Source organism: Callionymus lyra, chromosome 5 (genome assembly GCF_982586985.1).
Source record: "Callionymus lyra chromosome 5, fCalLyr1.hap1.1, whole genome shotgun sequence".
Classification (NCBI taxonomy): domain Eukaryota; kingdom Metazoa; phylum Chordata; class Actinopteri; order Syngnathiformes; family Callionymidae; genus Callionymus; species Callionymus lyra.
Window position 1 is genome coordinate 34,712,371 of NC_141822.1, and position 14,216 is coordinate 34,726,586.

General features: G+C 38.6%; 1 protein-coding gene across 2 annotated transcripts in view; it reads left to right on the forward strand.

The window, feature by feature from the left end:
- Window positions 1-14,216, forward strand: part of fibcd1b (fibrinogen C domain containing 1b) — a 112,450-nt gene that overhangs the window by 92,196 nt on the left and 6,038 nt on the right. For both annotated transcript variants that reach the window (XM_087792141.1, XM_087792142.1), the window contains one exon: window positions 11,678-11,857. In XM_087792141.1, the coding sequence (XP_087648267.1) occupies window positions 11,678-11,857 (180 nt within the window). The remainder of the gene's footprint in view (window positions 1-11,677; window positions 11,858-14,216) is intronic.

The following is a 14,216-nucleotide window of genomic DNA, read 5'->3' on the forward strand; positions in this document are numbered from 1 at the left end:
GATGTGGAATCAGATCAGATCCCATTCCAGCATATATTTTGTTTTTTTGTACTGCGTTTACGTTTGTGTCCCGTTAACTACGTTGTTCTTGTGATCAGAGTACATGAGTTATTCATTTCCTGAACAGCTGGGGAGCAAACCACAATGTTATGTCTCTCTTCAAAATATTCAGGTAGTACATTCTTCAGAATAAACTCTCTGGTGTCAATTATGTGAGAATATAAACAATGTCTAAACAAAAGATAGAAAAAGAGAGTAAGCCTATTATTCAATGTTTAGTTACTCCTCATAGCAATGTCTCTAATTGTTGCTAATGTCAAAATATATAAATAGCTGCATCACAATAAGATAAGGTCTTAACATAAGAGCCATATGAGCTGATGATATACTGACGATGAAATGTCAAAATGAAAAAATGTATAAATACATAAATAAATAAAAGACAAAATGTATAAACACATAAACAAAAGTCAAAATGTTTAAATTACAAAATATATATATACATAGAAATAGCAGCGTTCTTCAACAAAAATGAAATCAGAAGTCATTTATTTATTTTGACATTTTGACATATTGATATTTATCCACACATTTATTTATTTATTCTGACATTTAGTTATGTTTTTAAACATGAATACATTTATTTATACTCGTGTCATTTATCGTCCATAACTTACACTTTTTCTCTCACCTCCTTCTCAACAGCAATAATTACAAACCACAAGACCATTTCACAGTGTTATACAGTCGACTCCCACTGTTTCATTTCTCACTCTGACAGGTTTGCTCTGAAAGTGTTTCATGCGATAATTGGACTAAGATTTACTAAAGAGCCTGTGAAGGTTATACACAACAGCGTTCCATTCACGTTTAACGGGAATTAATGATTGGCGGTGGAAGAATAGGCAACGTTTAGTAAATAGTCGATGTGTCTCAGAGGTCAGCAGTGAGTGTCTTTCACAGCAAGTGTAGGCGTAACATTAGGTGTCTGAGCTCGGTTTACCAACAAATTCTGGTTGGCAGAAGAGGGTGCTTTTCATAGGCTTCTTTTTCAGCAAAGCTTCACTATCCTTTGAATCATTACCTCCACTCACTTTATCAGATCTGTAGTGATGTGTTGATGAAATACAGCATCAGTTGTTTGATGCTGCATCATGATACAGGGTCTTCATTTTAAAAAGGCCACAATATGGCACTCACAGTATGAAATAATGCCAGTAATGAGTTAGTGGATCAGAGCCAAATATTATATACAGAGAGTGACATCTAGTCAAAATGAAGACACTGCGTCCTGATGCCTCAACAACCCAGCACTAATAATTTGGGTCATGCTGCTGGGTTGAATAAAGAGTAAATGGCCTCCAGTTGTTAAGGTCAAAATCGTTGCACCTGTGTAAAGCTTAGAGAAGCCTAGCAGAGACAGGAAGTAAAAAAAGAAACAGGATATTCTCATGAAAAATTAAGACTATTAAAGCTGCAAAACACCAGAGAACAGAATTATAAGTTTCTTCTATATTTGAACTGTATTTTTAATGTGGGTTATTTGATTTGGAGCTGAACTAAGTCAGAAAAAAAACAGAACAAAACTGTGTGTGGCTGCATGTGGTTTAACCTGTCAGACCAGCCTTGTCATTTAAAACAAATAAGTAAGTAAGACCTGAATTCATATTTTTGTGTGTTAATGTATTCAGGAAGTGCTGGAGGGATATGAGCCAGGGGAGGATTGAGATTCGACCTCAGCCATTTGAAACCTGTAAGCTGATAGGGCACGACAAAGAGAAATATAAACTACAATACGCTGTGATCTATTATTCACCGTCCTCGTAAGTGTTTTCAGTGCGGCCTCCTGCGATACTGCATTCATATCCGATCAATAATTCAAGAGAGCGACTCCTCCTGGGTTAGTCCGACACACTGAAGTTAGCCATCCGGGGATCTGACTCTTCTCCAATCAGCCCCCCCACTGCTGACAGGATGATGCCTCAGCCTCCAGCTCGCCTCCTGCTCTGTCTGATTGGTGCTTTGGGTCCCTGACAGACACTCCATCTGAACTTGATTGCACCGCTGGAGTGGAGACGGCTGCAATTTGCAGAAAATTCTGCAGTAATTTCGATATGTATGAGGACCAGCTCGCTGTGAAACCCTCTCCACCATCGCAAGGACTTCATTTGAAGCCTCTTATCTTGTGCCCACCTGGATTTCCATCTACCTCGCAGCTTTCCTAGGTGTGGTTTGCTGATTAGAGTGTTGAAACCATTTTAATGCGAAGTGGCAACACAGAGGATCAGTGCATTTATGTTTGTGGTCATTTTTAAAAGGGATGAAATCTTACATTACCGTGATGTCAATTCCGATTTACAGATTTCTATTTACTTTCTTTTCGTTTGGCTGGGTATCGCTCAAGTCATACTATCACTGGTTACCCCAGCAAGTCCTTCACTTTCACAATCATCTTGTGTTGTATTTTATCCCTTTGCCTGGACGCTTCATTCTCTTTCCAACCCATCATTCCATCGGGCCTCTGCAAGCTTTTATTAATAAAAAAAGACAATACAATTGATTCTAGTGAAGTGATAGAAAACCTTTTAAGCAGAACCTCAGGTTGAGCCTCCACTTTACACCAGACCGTCAGGGCGAAGAACTGTTCTTGTCGCCTCCTAAAGTTGACCTGAATTTATGTTGAAGATATTTTCTCATCCCGCATGTGCCAAACCAAAACCTTGTGTTGGCTGCAAAAGTTTCTGGCTACTTTCAAGCAAATGTGTGACAGCTCTCTCAAACTAGGCTGGTGCCATCAGCCCCGCGGTTAATTCCTCATATCATAGTTGTCGTTCGCTCCTCATGACTTCATCACTAATCCTGCCATTTGGGCCGGATCCTCAGAGTTTGTTGCCTTGTGGATACATTTGAGAGGCATTTAAGTTCACAAAAGAGGTTTAAAAGTGTAGGTGTTTTGCATTAAAGGGCAACTAATGTCAAAACCCAACTTTCCTGACTCACTCACCCCTTTAAATGTTGAAGTTTTCCTCTCCAAGATGCAGTAAGTCCCTCATCATGACCATGTTTTAAAGTTATTACTTTATAAAGCTCTCCCCCGTCCATCTCAGCAAACGAGAGGTTACAAGAGAGTCCATTATGACATAATAATGTTGTTCACTCCTCCTTCAGCCAGCTACAATCACGCCCACTTTGTACAAGTCTCTTGGAAGTGGAGACTTCCGGGATTGATGACACGCGGTGACAAACCTCTATGTTTGACAAATAATAGTAGAGTGGGCTTGGTTTTGGTTTTATTTTATCTCCATAAAAACTAAGAGATCTCAATGAGCGGGGCTTAATCACATATTCTATTATAAATATTTAAATATAAAAAGGGAGTTTTGTACAAAAACAATGATACTTATAGTGTTATACCCATATACCTAATGAGTACAATAGAGGTCCAAGATCAAATTAAGAGACGCTTAAAGCAACACGCTAACTGTGAGTGAGGACTAGAGCAGTCTGAGGCTTCCTTACTGGATTGGCAAAAGTAAACTGTTTTTTAAGCTTCACATGGATAAGAGTAATTTATGGATATTTGTAAAAATGTATTTTTTTTTTTTTGAAATTAAAATCTGAAAGTCTGAAATAATGCTAATTTATATGTGTCATACATTATGCATACATGTATTTTGCATCTTATTTTATATGGATTACAGACAAAGTGGAGAAAAATATAAATAATTCATTCTTTATAATTGAATTGCCCAGAGCAAATATACATTTGATTATATTCTGTTCTATTTTACGTGTATTTTAAAATTGATGTGTAGCGTTGATATGACAAAGTGAATTTAGAACATGTTCTACTGCTGAAAATAAAAGCGGACAACGTAATTATTTATTGAATCGAAAATTAGTCCTAATAACTGCTTGTTTTCTTTACCTAAACAGAAGCTTGAACTATTTATTTATTTGAAGTGTTTGTATCCAATAATTAAGAGCTTTAATTATTATTAACAGTTATTTTTCAACTCAAAATAGATATTTTATTAGGAAACAAAAGTGAAAAATAATCAAAGAACGAAAAGTCGAATTATCATTACTGCAAAAACAAAAGATCAGAATTTTTTTTTTTTAATGTGTGTTCATGAATTGATTTAAAAAACGAATCAGTCCAATAAACAAGCTAAATATATCATCGACATTGGGCAGTTGATGTTAAGCTCAGACGTGAGTCAATCATGAGCCAAACCTTTCCCTTAGTTCAAAACAATTCCCACATCTGATCTCTTCCCTGCACAGTGATTCAAATTGAAGGTCATAGGTAGAGATGTTAGCTGAAGGGCAATTAGCTTAGTATTGCCCTCATCCCCATCTCTATTGATTCCGTGCATAAAATATATTCAAGAATTGATCGCAACTGTGATGGAGTTTTTCACCAGAGACCTGTTTGAGTACAGAAGAAAGGTTTAAATTAAACCCAGATACCCGCAGTTGAACCAGACAACCACCAGATTAAACTGTTGGGCCAAGAGTTTGTTTGCTCCTGAGAGCCTCATTGTGAGCTTATCCTGGCGGGAGCTAAGTGGCGCTCCTTCATTTTAAACATTAGGTGGGAAACAGCTGCTGGAAACGCAGCGATAGAGTTCAGATTTGAACAAGCACAAATTGGCGACCTTCTCCTCAGAAGCAAAGAGTTCAGATAACAGGTTAGCTCAAGAGGTAGCTAGCTAGGACAGACCTCGACACATCGCTCTCCAAAGAACAAATTGGCAACAGAGTTAATTCATTAGGCATCCTGAATAATTGATTTAAAGACACGCTGCATTTTAAAAGATGCAACACTACTTACAAAGAAACTCACCTCCTCATTCCTCCTCAGTTCTTTGAGGATGTCGTCATCTAAGTGTGTTTAAAATGGTTAACATTTATTTTTTAACTTTCTTTAAAATTTTGGAGAAAATATCTGCGTTCCTTGTTATTAGCATTCCACTCACGCATCTGCATGACTTGAAAAAGCAAGACGGGGAAAGATTCACTGAGGATTATTTTCCATGTTTTGCCTCTTCAGGAACTAATAAAAATATGTATTTATATATTGAGACGTATCTTCAAAGACAAAGTGAGGGGGCTCCAGAGAGGAGTAATGAGGGCGCTGTGGGCAAGAAAGGCTTCGTTATTCCCAAATTAGATTTCGCCTCAGGGATGGCACTACGTGTTTACTGAGCAAATAGCACTACTGAAGAAAATTCTGCATTGAATTCTGCATTGAATTCCTTTGGAACGACGAGTGGAAATCCCTTCGTGTGTCCATACACAGGACCAAAAATACTCTCCCACAGTTCCGTTTTCTTTTTCTCAACACGGAAAGAAAAATTGGGACAGTGTTTGTTCACTCACAGACATCTCATTTGATCCGCATCCAAGCCTACGCCATTAAAAGCAGAAAAAAAAGTCTTGTCTAAAAGTGCTGGAAAGTCAAACAAGGTGGAGCAGGAGTTCAGTTTTTAAAGCATGAAAACAATCTGATGATTAAATCCTTGAACCATGTCTTGAACTGAAGACATGGTGGACAATAAGTGAGCAATATGAACGGTTTGATCCGCACTTTGAACTGAATGTTATTATCCTTTATTATCTTCAAGCAACAAGATTCAAGCTTCAGCGGGATGCAGAGATTTAAAGTCGATATACATCAGGGATGTCAAACTCAATCATACAAGGGGGCAAAATAGTTGCTGAACAAAATGTACATTTTTTAGAAAGAAGTAGCAGTCTATTTGTGATATTGTCTCTTGTCACAGGCCCAGATGTGTCAGAGGTCCAACATCTAGTCTAGAAATTTGTCTATATTTTGTCACACCAAATGTCACGGTGGTCTCCTCGGAAGCGAGGAACCACAGTTCGCTGCTCACCTGTCGATCTTTTATACACTGCGCCCACATCTTTTGTTCTCAAGAGAAGATGATACGGTGGGAAGTCCTTTTTATTTTTTCTTGCGAATTTCTTGACTGGTGGTGATGTCATCATTATCATACCAAGCACCTGAAATGGACCCAGAACGGCACTGAGATACCAGAACTGGTTCAGAGCAAAAATGATGTCAGGTTTCAATCGATTAGCCAAAGCAAATATATGTGCCATCTCGTGGGCTTTGAAAAAGGGGAAACTGTTGCAAACAAGTGTCTTGCTGCTTTACCTGAAAAGAAAAATATTTTTCCAATACAGAAAATGGTTGAGAAGAAGAAGAGAAAGATTCTGTTGAAACACAGCAACATCACGGTAAGGTAGAACTCATGGCAATTCAAAGATAGATAGACAGACAGACAGACAGACAGACAGACAGACAGACAGACAGACAGACAGACAGACAGACAGACAGACAGACAGACAGACAGACAGACAGACAGACAGACAGACAGACACAGACAGACACTTTATTCATCTCCTTAGAGAAATTCACGTTCACGAAAGATTCCAAAGTTCACAACCTTTGCGACTTTCAAGTGGAAAAAGCCTCTCATCGGCCCCTGGTTGGGCTCAGGCTCAGCCTTGTCCTCTAGCAACAACTGAAGAAAAACATGATGAATAATTAACTCGAGGCAGAGAGATACGTAATCATCCCTCTGTTGGGTTTAGCCCCGCCCCCCTTTCCCTGAAAGCCTTTTCAACATAGTTTTCAAATATAAGCAAATAAATCATTGATATTTTCAGGCCTTTTAGCTGCATCACATGAACGTAGCACAGAAGTTGCCTGCATATTGAATCTAGATGTCCATGTCAGTCTCATTAGCTGTAAAAACACATTTTATGGTCACACATTGATTGTCTAATACTTCTGAGTAAAAAACAAAAGATAAACGAGGGTCTTCTGAACAATGCTAATCTTTCCCACCCAGTGCTGTGGTTATGAAATATGAATGTATTATCAGAGAGGAAAAAAGTGGGGCTCACACACAGTGGGATCTGTACCTCGCCCCTCTTAGGCCAATGCATTATTCTACTGACGCTGTTCACAGAAGCACTGAGAGAGAAGCAGCAGCATTGTTTGAAGAATAACTGGTTTAAGCTACTTTGGCTGTTTACATGGCTAACAAACGGTTGCAAAGCTAATTTGAGTAAATCAATACTCTTGTCACACTGCTAATCCCTGTTTGCATGCTGGACAATCTGCTACACACTGCTTGATGCTGTGGAATTGGTTAGGACTGAATAGTGCAAAAAACGTTTCACATCTTTGTTTCAACATCCTAATACTGGATAGTTCTGCTCATCTGTAATGAAAAATAATAATTAAAAAAGATTAAAAAAGTCTGTATATTGACTTTTTTTAAACTATTGTAAACAAAGAAAGAGCATCAGGATTCTCCATATATCCATATGATTACATTCCAAATCACAATTGAATTAGTAATTGTCCGTGTGAGCTGTTGAATCTTTTAAAATGCAGCAGAAAACGGTAACCTGAGGCAGGACTAAATTAACTCTCTACCCACAGGGCAGCAAGAGCCGCAGGAGCTGGTTCCACAGACACACAGACTGGCATATTATGCCCAAAGATATTAAAACACCCAAAATAATCTAGCCTCGGGTTCACGCCTCTATCACACATTCAATATGGATAAATATAAGTGAAAGATTAGCATGTTAATAACAACGCTTTACATTACATTGTCATCCTGATGATTCTTTTCACACGATTGATCTAAAGATTATGAGTTAGACGTTTTATTGTAAAACACACTGATGAATGCGATGAAAATACAAGATGCTCAACGCCATTGGTGCTAATATCGAATACATCACATGTAAAACTGAGAGCATGTCCCAATGTTGCTCAAAAATAATTGTATTATTAATAAGCCAATTCCCCTCTGAGCTGCTGACCGAAGCAAAAATAAACTATTTTCATCAGATTAAACCTACAGTTTGGGAGAAGAAATGGACGGGGGTTGAAGTAACACAAAGCCCCAAGTTGTGGATACAGAATAAAATAATTTTGTATATACTGAAATGTATTATTAGTTTTTAAATTTGGTTTCTTCTCAAGTTCCATGAATATATAGAAAGTAAGGCAGAGGGATGTGTTATTGTAAGTGTTAAGAAGTAGGGCTGGCTACTTGTGACAACAGCCTTGGGTGATAAATTGGTCAGAAGTTATTTTTGTGTTTCTGCTTCACAGTTTATTCTCCAGCAGTTTGGATATCTGATAAATAAAAGTTTTGGAGGTTAAGCAGAATCTGTATGTTGTGTAGTTGAGGCTCAAGAACTTCAGAGGAGAAGCAGGAGATGCTGCGGACTCATTTAATACGTGCGTTCCAAAATTGAAAATATTAGAGGAAGTTTTTTTGGAATACATTTTCGAAGAGCTACATTTGTTGCATTATTAAACTACACTATTTCAAAAGCCTACATAGAAGTGGAGGATCTCTGTTGCTACACTTTGACAGGAAGTGATTTTGATGCAGGAACTTTAAATTTAGAAAGAAAAAACAGCATGTCCTGATGTGGCCCAGGTAGAAAACTGAAACTAGGTAATTTGAATAAACCTCGGTGCAGCTTAAACTCTTCTGCGGAGCGATGAAAACCGTTAAGCACGAAGCAAAACACCTCAAAATGATCATTTGTGTAAGACTTGTTCAATAATTAACAGGGAGCTACACCTGAGTGTTTAGATTTCCAAACCAGAGAAATCTCTGTTGTTGTTCCTCTTGTCTCCCACCGTAATTATTCTGAATTAAGAGTCTCACTGGGATTCTCTGGGGCTTTAATTAGAGCCTGGATTCAACTTATGTAAATACAGTCAGACGTCTTTAAATAGAGTTGTGTTGCATTTGCTTTTATTCTCCAACTGAGAAGAAGTTCTTTTTGAAGTTTGTCAAATCGCCACAAGGGACATTTCCCAGGAGCTGTGTGTATGTGTGGCTTCATACTCAAAAGCCTGCAACGAAAACTATTTTTGCATCATTTCGTGTTCTCGCCTTTAAGTTGAGCCAAGAGCGACACATAAACGTGTCTGCTCCTTCAACCATTATGCGACAGATACACCATCCAATGTGGCAGAGAGCTGTCCTCCTCCCGGAGCGCCGGGACTATCATCCTTTACATGTCATCGATTCAAATGGAATATCCTGCAATTTATATAAAGAGAAGCCGCAGTGATGGATGAGCAGAAGTGGCAGCGATCAGAAAAAGCTGCTCGTCTTCACTTGCAGTTGCTTTCATGTTGGATGTGTCAGATTACAGCCCAGTCAGAAATGTAAACCTTTTCACTGAATCTGCATCCGCCGAGATTTTAGGCCAATCCTTCTTAACCACTCCTAGTTTTATTCCTTTATAAATCCAGGAGTGTCAACTCAATTGACTTCAACATGAAAAATAACATTCAAACCTACGACTGGTCTGGCATGTGTCCAAACGGACTACTCCAAGCTCCTGGGAAGGGAAGTGAACTTTTTAAAATAAGAACCCTCTAGAAGAAGGGCCACATTACTTCTAGAGGGAACCATCCCTTAACTCTTGTGTTATCTCAGGGTCAAGGTGACCCGGAGCCCCCCAAAAAAATGTGTTTGTGGTATCCCCTGTGTTGGGCACTGCATATTTAAATCTGGAAGCCAGGAAAGTCATTGACCTTGACATAGAGGCAACAAGGGATACCACATTTTGTTTTCGGGGCATCCAGGTCACCTTGATCCTGAGATACCACAAGGTGATAACCTGCATAGATTCAGGGGTGTCAGAACCAAAGTCAACAGTTAAAGAGTGAATCTGGAGAGGAACCGCCTAGAAGGAGGGATTCCCCCTTGATCAAACTTCATGCTTAAGCCTGTTTTCAGCCCGAACGGAAGAGTGATTAGCCCTTTCCAAGGTTTCAGATTCATGTGGGTCAAACATTTTTCATTTTTTTTCACATATGTCTGTGAAAATAAAGTAGACACTCTCTAAAATAACTCGGACATTTGAAGGATTTCATACCACTCTCCCAATAGAGGACGAATGGTTACCCTACATGAAAGTGCTGAGTTTCTCACTTCTCAGCTGCTCAGCTGAGACTGTTGGTGGAGGCACCCCAGGGAAGTGGCTTGGTTGCAAATAAAACACAGTGAGCGCTTAAATGTTAATTAAATGTGTGACACACAATGTGTCACAATGTGACAAGGCTTCATCTTGGCAGCAGCAATCTTGTTTGCTTGAAACAACCACTGAAGTGATCAGCGAAAGGTTGATGAGGCATCGTGATACAGCAGCAGTTGTTTGAGGCAGTACCTTCATTTTGAAGAAACCACAAGATGGCACTCTCAGTTTGAAAATTATGCCAACATTATAATCAAAGAGTGACATCTAGTGGCCTTTTAAGATTAAGACACTGCATCAGTATCATCTGTGTGATGCTGTATCATCAAACAGTATAAAACTACCATCCGACAGAAAACTAGTGCTCTTTCAATCCAAACAAAAGATGAACTTGTATTTGACTGTGCAGTGAAGGACAGATTATTTTTTAATTAAAAAAGAAAATGTGCTTTTATTAAGAAAAAAAAGTTATTTGTTTGTAATAGATTTAAAAAGGAATATGTGACCATGAAGATAAGACAAATCTGTATCTGAAACGTACAAAAAGAAAAACTGATTATTTTCTTGAAAATTTCATGAAGTGAATGAAGGTATCAAGGCTCAGTTCATCTTTCATTGTCAGCCTGTGTTGATTTCTCTGCCGACCGAGTTGGAGTTCTTTCCCCTCCACGCTGCCTGACACACGATTCCTCTGGTTTCTTTGATCAGCTAAGGAGTGCAAAAGTAGCCCTGGGATGTGCCGTCATTTCCGACACAGCGGGGGGGGGGAAACGTAGACCAGGAGGGGGCATAGGAAGAGAGGACGCAAAAAACGTTTTTACCCCAAGGCCCTTTCTGTCTTCGACCCTCTGCAGAAGGAAGGTTAAGGAACAATTAAAGGAAAAGTGGAGGGTTTTTGTGAAGTGATGGTAACCTGGGGTGTGGAGTCGCTAAAACTTGAGTGTCTACGTCTAAATTCAACAAAAGACCTTTACATGGAATTGACTCTTAAGACTGAATCAGGTGTGTCGGATGTTTCTGTCTGTTCACTTATTTAACCCTTTCATGAAAATCTAGCTGCAGGTACAGAACAAAGCTTAATGATTTGATTCCAAAATGAAGACTCTCAGAGCTTATGAAAAATAATGATTTCTTCTCTGGATTTTTGTGCTTTTTGTACAGCAGGGAATTCCTCATGTGGAAGATAAAATCAATTATTTGTTTGTTAAGATGTATATTATAATGCTTATCTTTTTCTCTGTTTTTAATACATTAACAAAATAAATCATAACCCAATAATGCATTTTCACTAGTATAATAATATAATTCAATGCTTTTAAAGGTAAAAGGTATGTAAATCAAAGTTTGCAAAAGAAGAAAGAAAAAAGAAAATCTCCTCTACTTCACACAATTGTGCATGCAATTGAGATTGACACCTAAGGTTGAATCAGACATTTTAAATTAAGATGTGTGGAGATGAATACACATTTAAGTAAAGGCTGCTCAACTACATACTATAACTGGGGCACCGATCATGTTTGCTCTTATTTTCCTCTCACAGTGAGGCGTCTTTTTTCAAGGTGTTTTTAGCTTCATGCTGGAGGTTTTGTAACACATTGTATGTCTCTTTTCTCTGCAGGTTTGAAGCAAATGCATGCCCTGTCGATCCAGGGGAACTACGAGTTGCGTATCGACTTGGAGGACTTTGAAAACAGCACTGCGTATGCCCAGTACGGAACCTTTGGTGTGGGTCTTTTCTCTGTAGACCCAGATGATGACGGATACCCTTTGACTGTGGGAGACTATTCCGGCAATGCAGGTAGACACACTCACCCACCCAGGTTTTTCAACATATCAGTATGAGCTGTTTCTCTGTGAGGTTGTTGGAAACTAAATTGAGCGTCCTCAGGTGAGCTTGTGTGTCCCACCTCGCTACCTGCCACCTTGATTATGTTACATGCAATTAATTGCGATTCCTGACCCGCAGCGTAAATAAGAAGTTGCTGAAAATGAAGAAGCAATTTAAAGAACCTCTGGGAGCTCTGCTCTGGAAACGCACATAGAATGAGGATGTGTATAAAAGATAGATTAGAGGGTTAATGTTTTTTTTAAAGGAATAAAAAGGAGGAATATACAACAGAGCAGGGTTGAAGTGAGGAAGGATAATATGTATTTATTGTATTATGGTAAAGAAGCAAGATAAAAAAAAAAAAAGATATCCTGTGAAAAATACAAATACTTAAATTTTCAAGGAAACCTCAAAAAAAGATTTAACTATGCTGCGACAACACAGGAATGCTCTATGTTGCCCTACATCAATCGCTCCGTGTCATGAATGTCACTTATGATCAACCAATTCCTTCTTTAAAATAACTAGATTATTTACTCCGTTAACACAAAGTTATTCAAGAGGTAGTACACATGCAACATCTGTCTGTGGTACTGTAAGGCTCAACTAAAAAAATCCTACAGAAGAACAACAACACAAACAAAATTAAAACTAAATCAAAAACATCATTATACACTAGGTCTCACCAGCATATTATCTTATCCATGTAAACACTGTTTTGAATGAGCCCTCTTTATATCAATTGAAAATATGCCACCAACTCAGATTGCTAGAGCACATGTCCCCAGACTCAAAACTCCAGGGATCATTCCCAAACTTTCCATTTATTTTACCTGGTTATTTTTGAAATCTTATTGTGCTATGGTAAGAGACTATTTTGGTTTTTGTTCAGTGCTGTGGCATTTTTCATATATTTTGGCATTAGTGATAATAAGAGACAATATTTTGAGGAATAACAACTGAGCTGGTGACATCCCCCCCGATGGTGAATTCAAATTTCGTGGCCACAATCTATTTATTTTACATACAATGTCATATCTCGGGCTTTGTATTCAAACAATCAAGTAAACAAAGTGTTTTACTGTTCAATCAAGTAAAGACTACACACAACAGATAACTAACAATTCTACACAAGATTGCAGCAGAATTCTATTTTATCGTCCAAATCTAAATTGCAAATAATCTAAACAACTCAAAAGAATGAAGTTCAGAGAAAGGAGGGTCAGCCAGACTCGGGAACCAAAAAAAAACAAAGTAGTTCCAGTAGAACAAAGAAGGAATGAGGGAGCGAAGGTCGTCAGTCATACCAGGCAACAGTGCGACAAATTATAACTATTACTACTGCAGCAAATAGAAAGAAAAGGATTTGACTAGAAATCATGTTCATGCAGTTTTCAGCTGATATGAATTAGGCAAGAGAGGTGGGATCATTGGGCTGGCAAAAAATTGCAGTGTGTTCATAGAAACCAAAACATGAAAGCAGTATGTTTGATCTATGCACATGCGGGAAACCTTTTAAAAAAATTGTGGTCTGCGATAGCTTTCACTACGAAAGGTCAGATGGAACGGGTCTTGTTCACGTAAGACAGACTCCATCAACCGGTGCCCTCAGCAAATGTCCTCTTTGGCTACCTGTCTGGTCTCCTCCTTCTGCCCATCAGCTACCATGGTGACGGTAAAAGCTGTAAAAAGTAGGATGGAGTGAGTGAGTTAGGAGCTGGGTGGCCACATCCTGAGCAATTAAGGGTTGTTTGAAGCCTCCCTGAGCTGTCAGCCGTCACCTGATGGCTGTCGAGTGGTCTTTCATTCTGCTCCCAGCTTTATCTTTCCACACACTTCTGATCACAGTATGAAGCCGGTGCTGGGGAAAAGAGAAAGGACACTAGGAGCTCTTTGAACATTTCCTCCAAAAAAGGATGTTGCGTTCATTTCTAAGCCTTTAAGAGCCGAAGCTTGTTGTGAGTCTTAAAGCCGGCTGTAGAGAAAACAGTCAGAGGTCAGTTCATTGAGGTTGGATGCTATATTATTTATTTATATATTCATCTTATGCTAAATACGATTCTTTGTCTAATGCTTCTACTGGCGTAAAGACCCCAAAACAAAAATGTCAAAGACATGATTGTGAAACTTCTGTTATAGTGTTAGTTTAAGAAAGTTATTGTTTTGTAACGTTAGCCTGAGGAATTGTTATTTTTGTTATATTGGAACAAACTCCAACAAACACAACATCAATGATGTGACACCAATGTGTGCACACACTCATACACAAGTGGATGATGTTTTGAAAAACTTTGTTCTCTCACAGCTCATCGGTTATACGCTTCCTAAC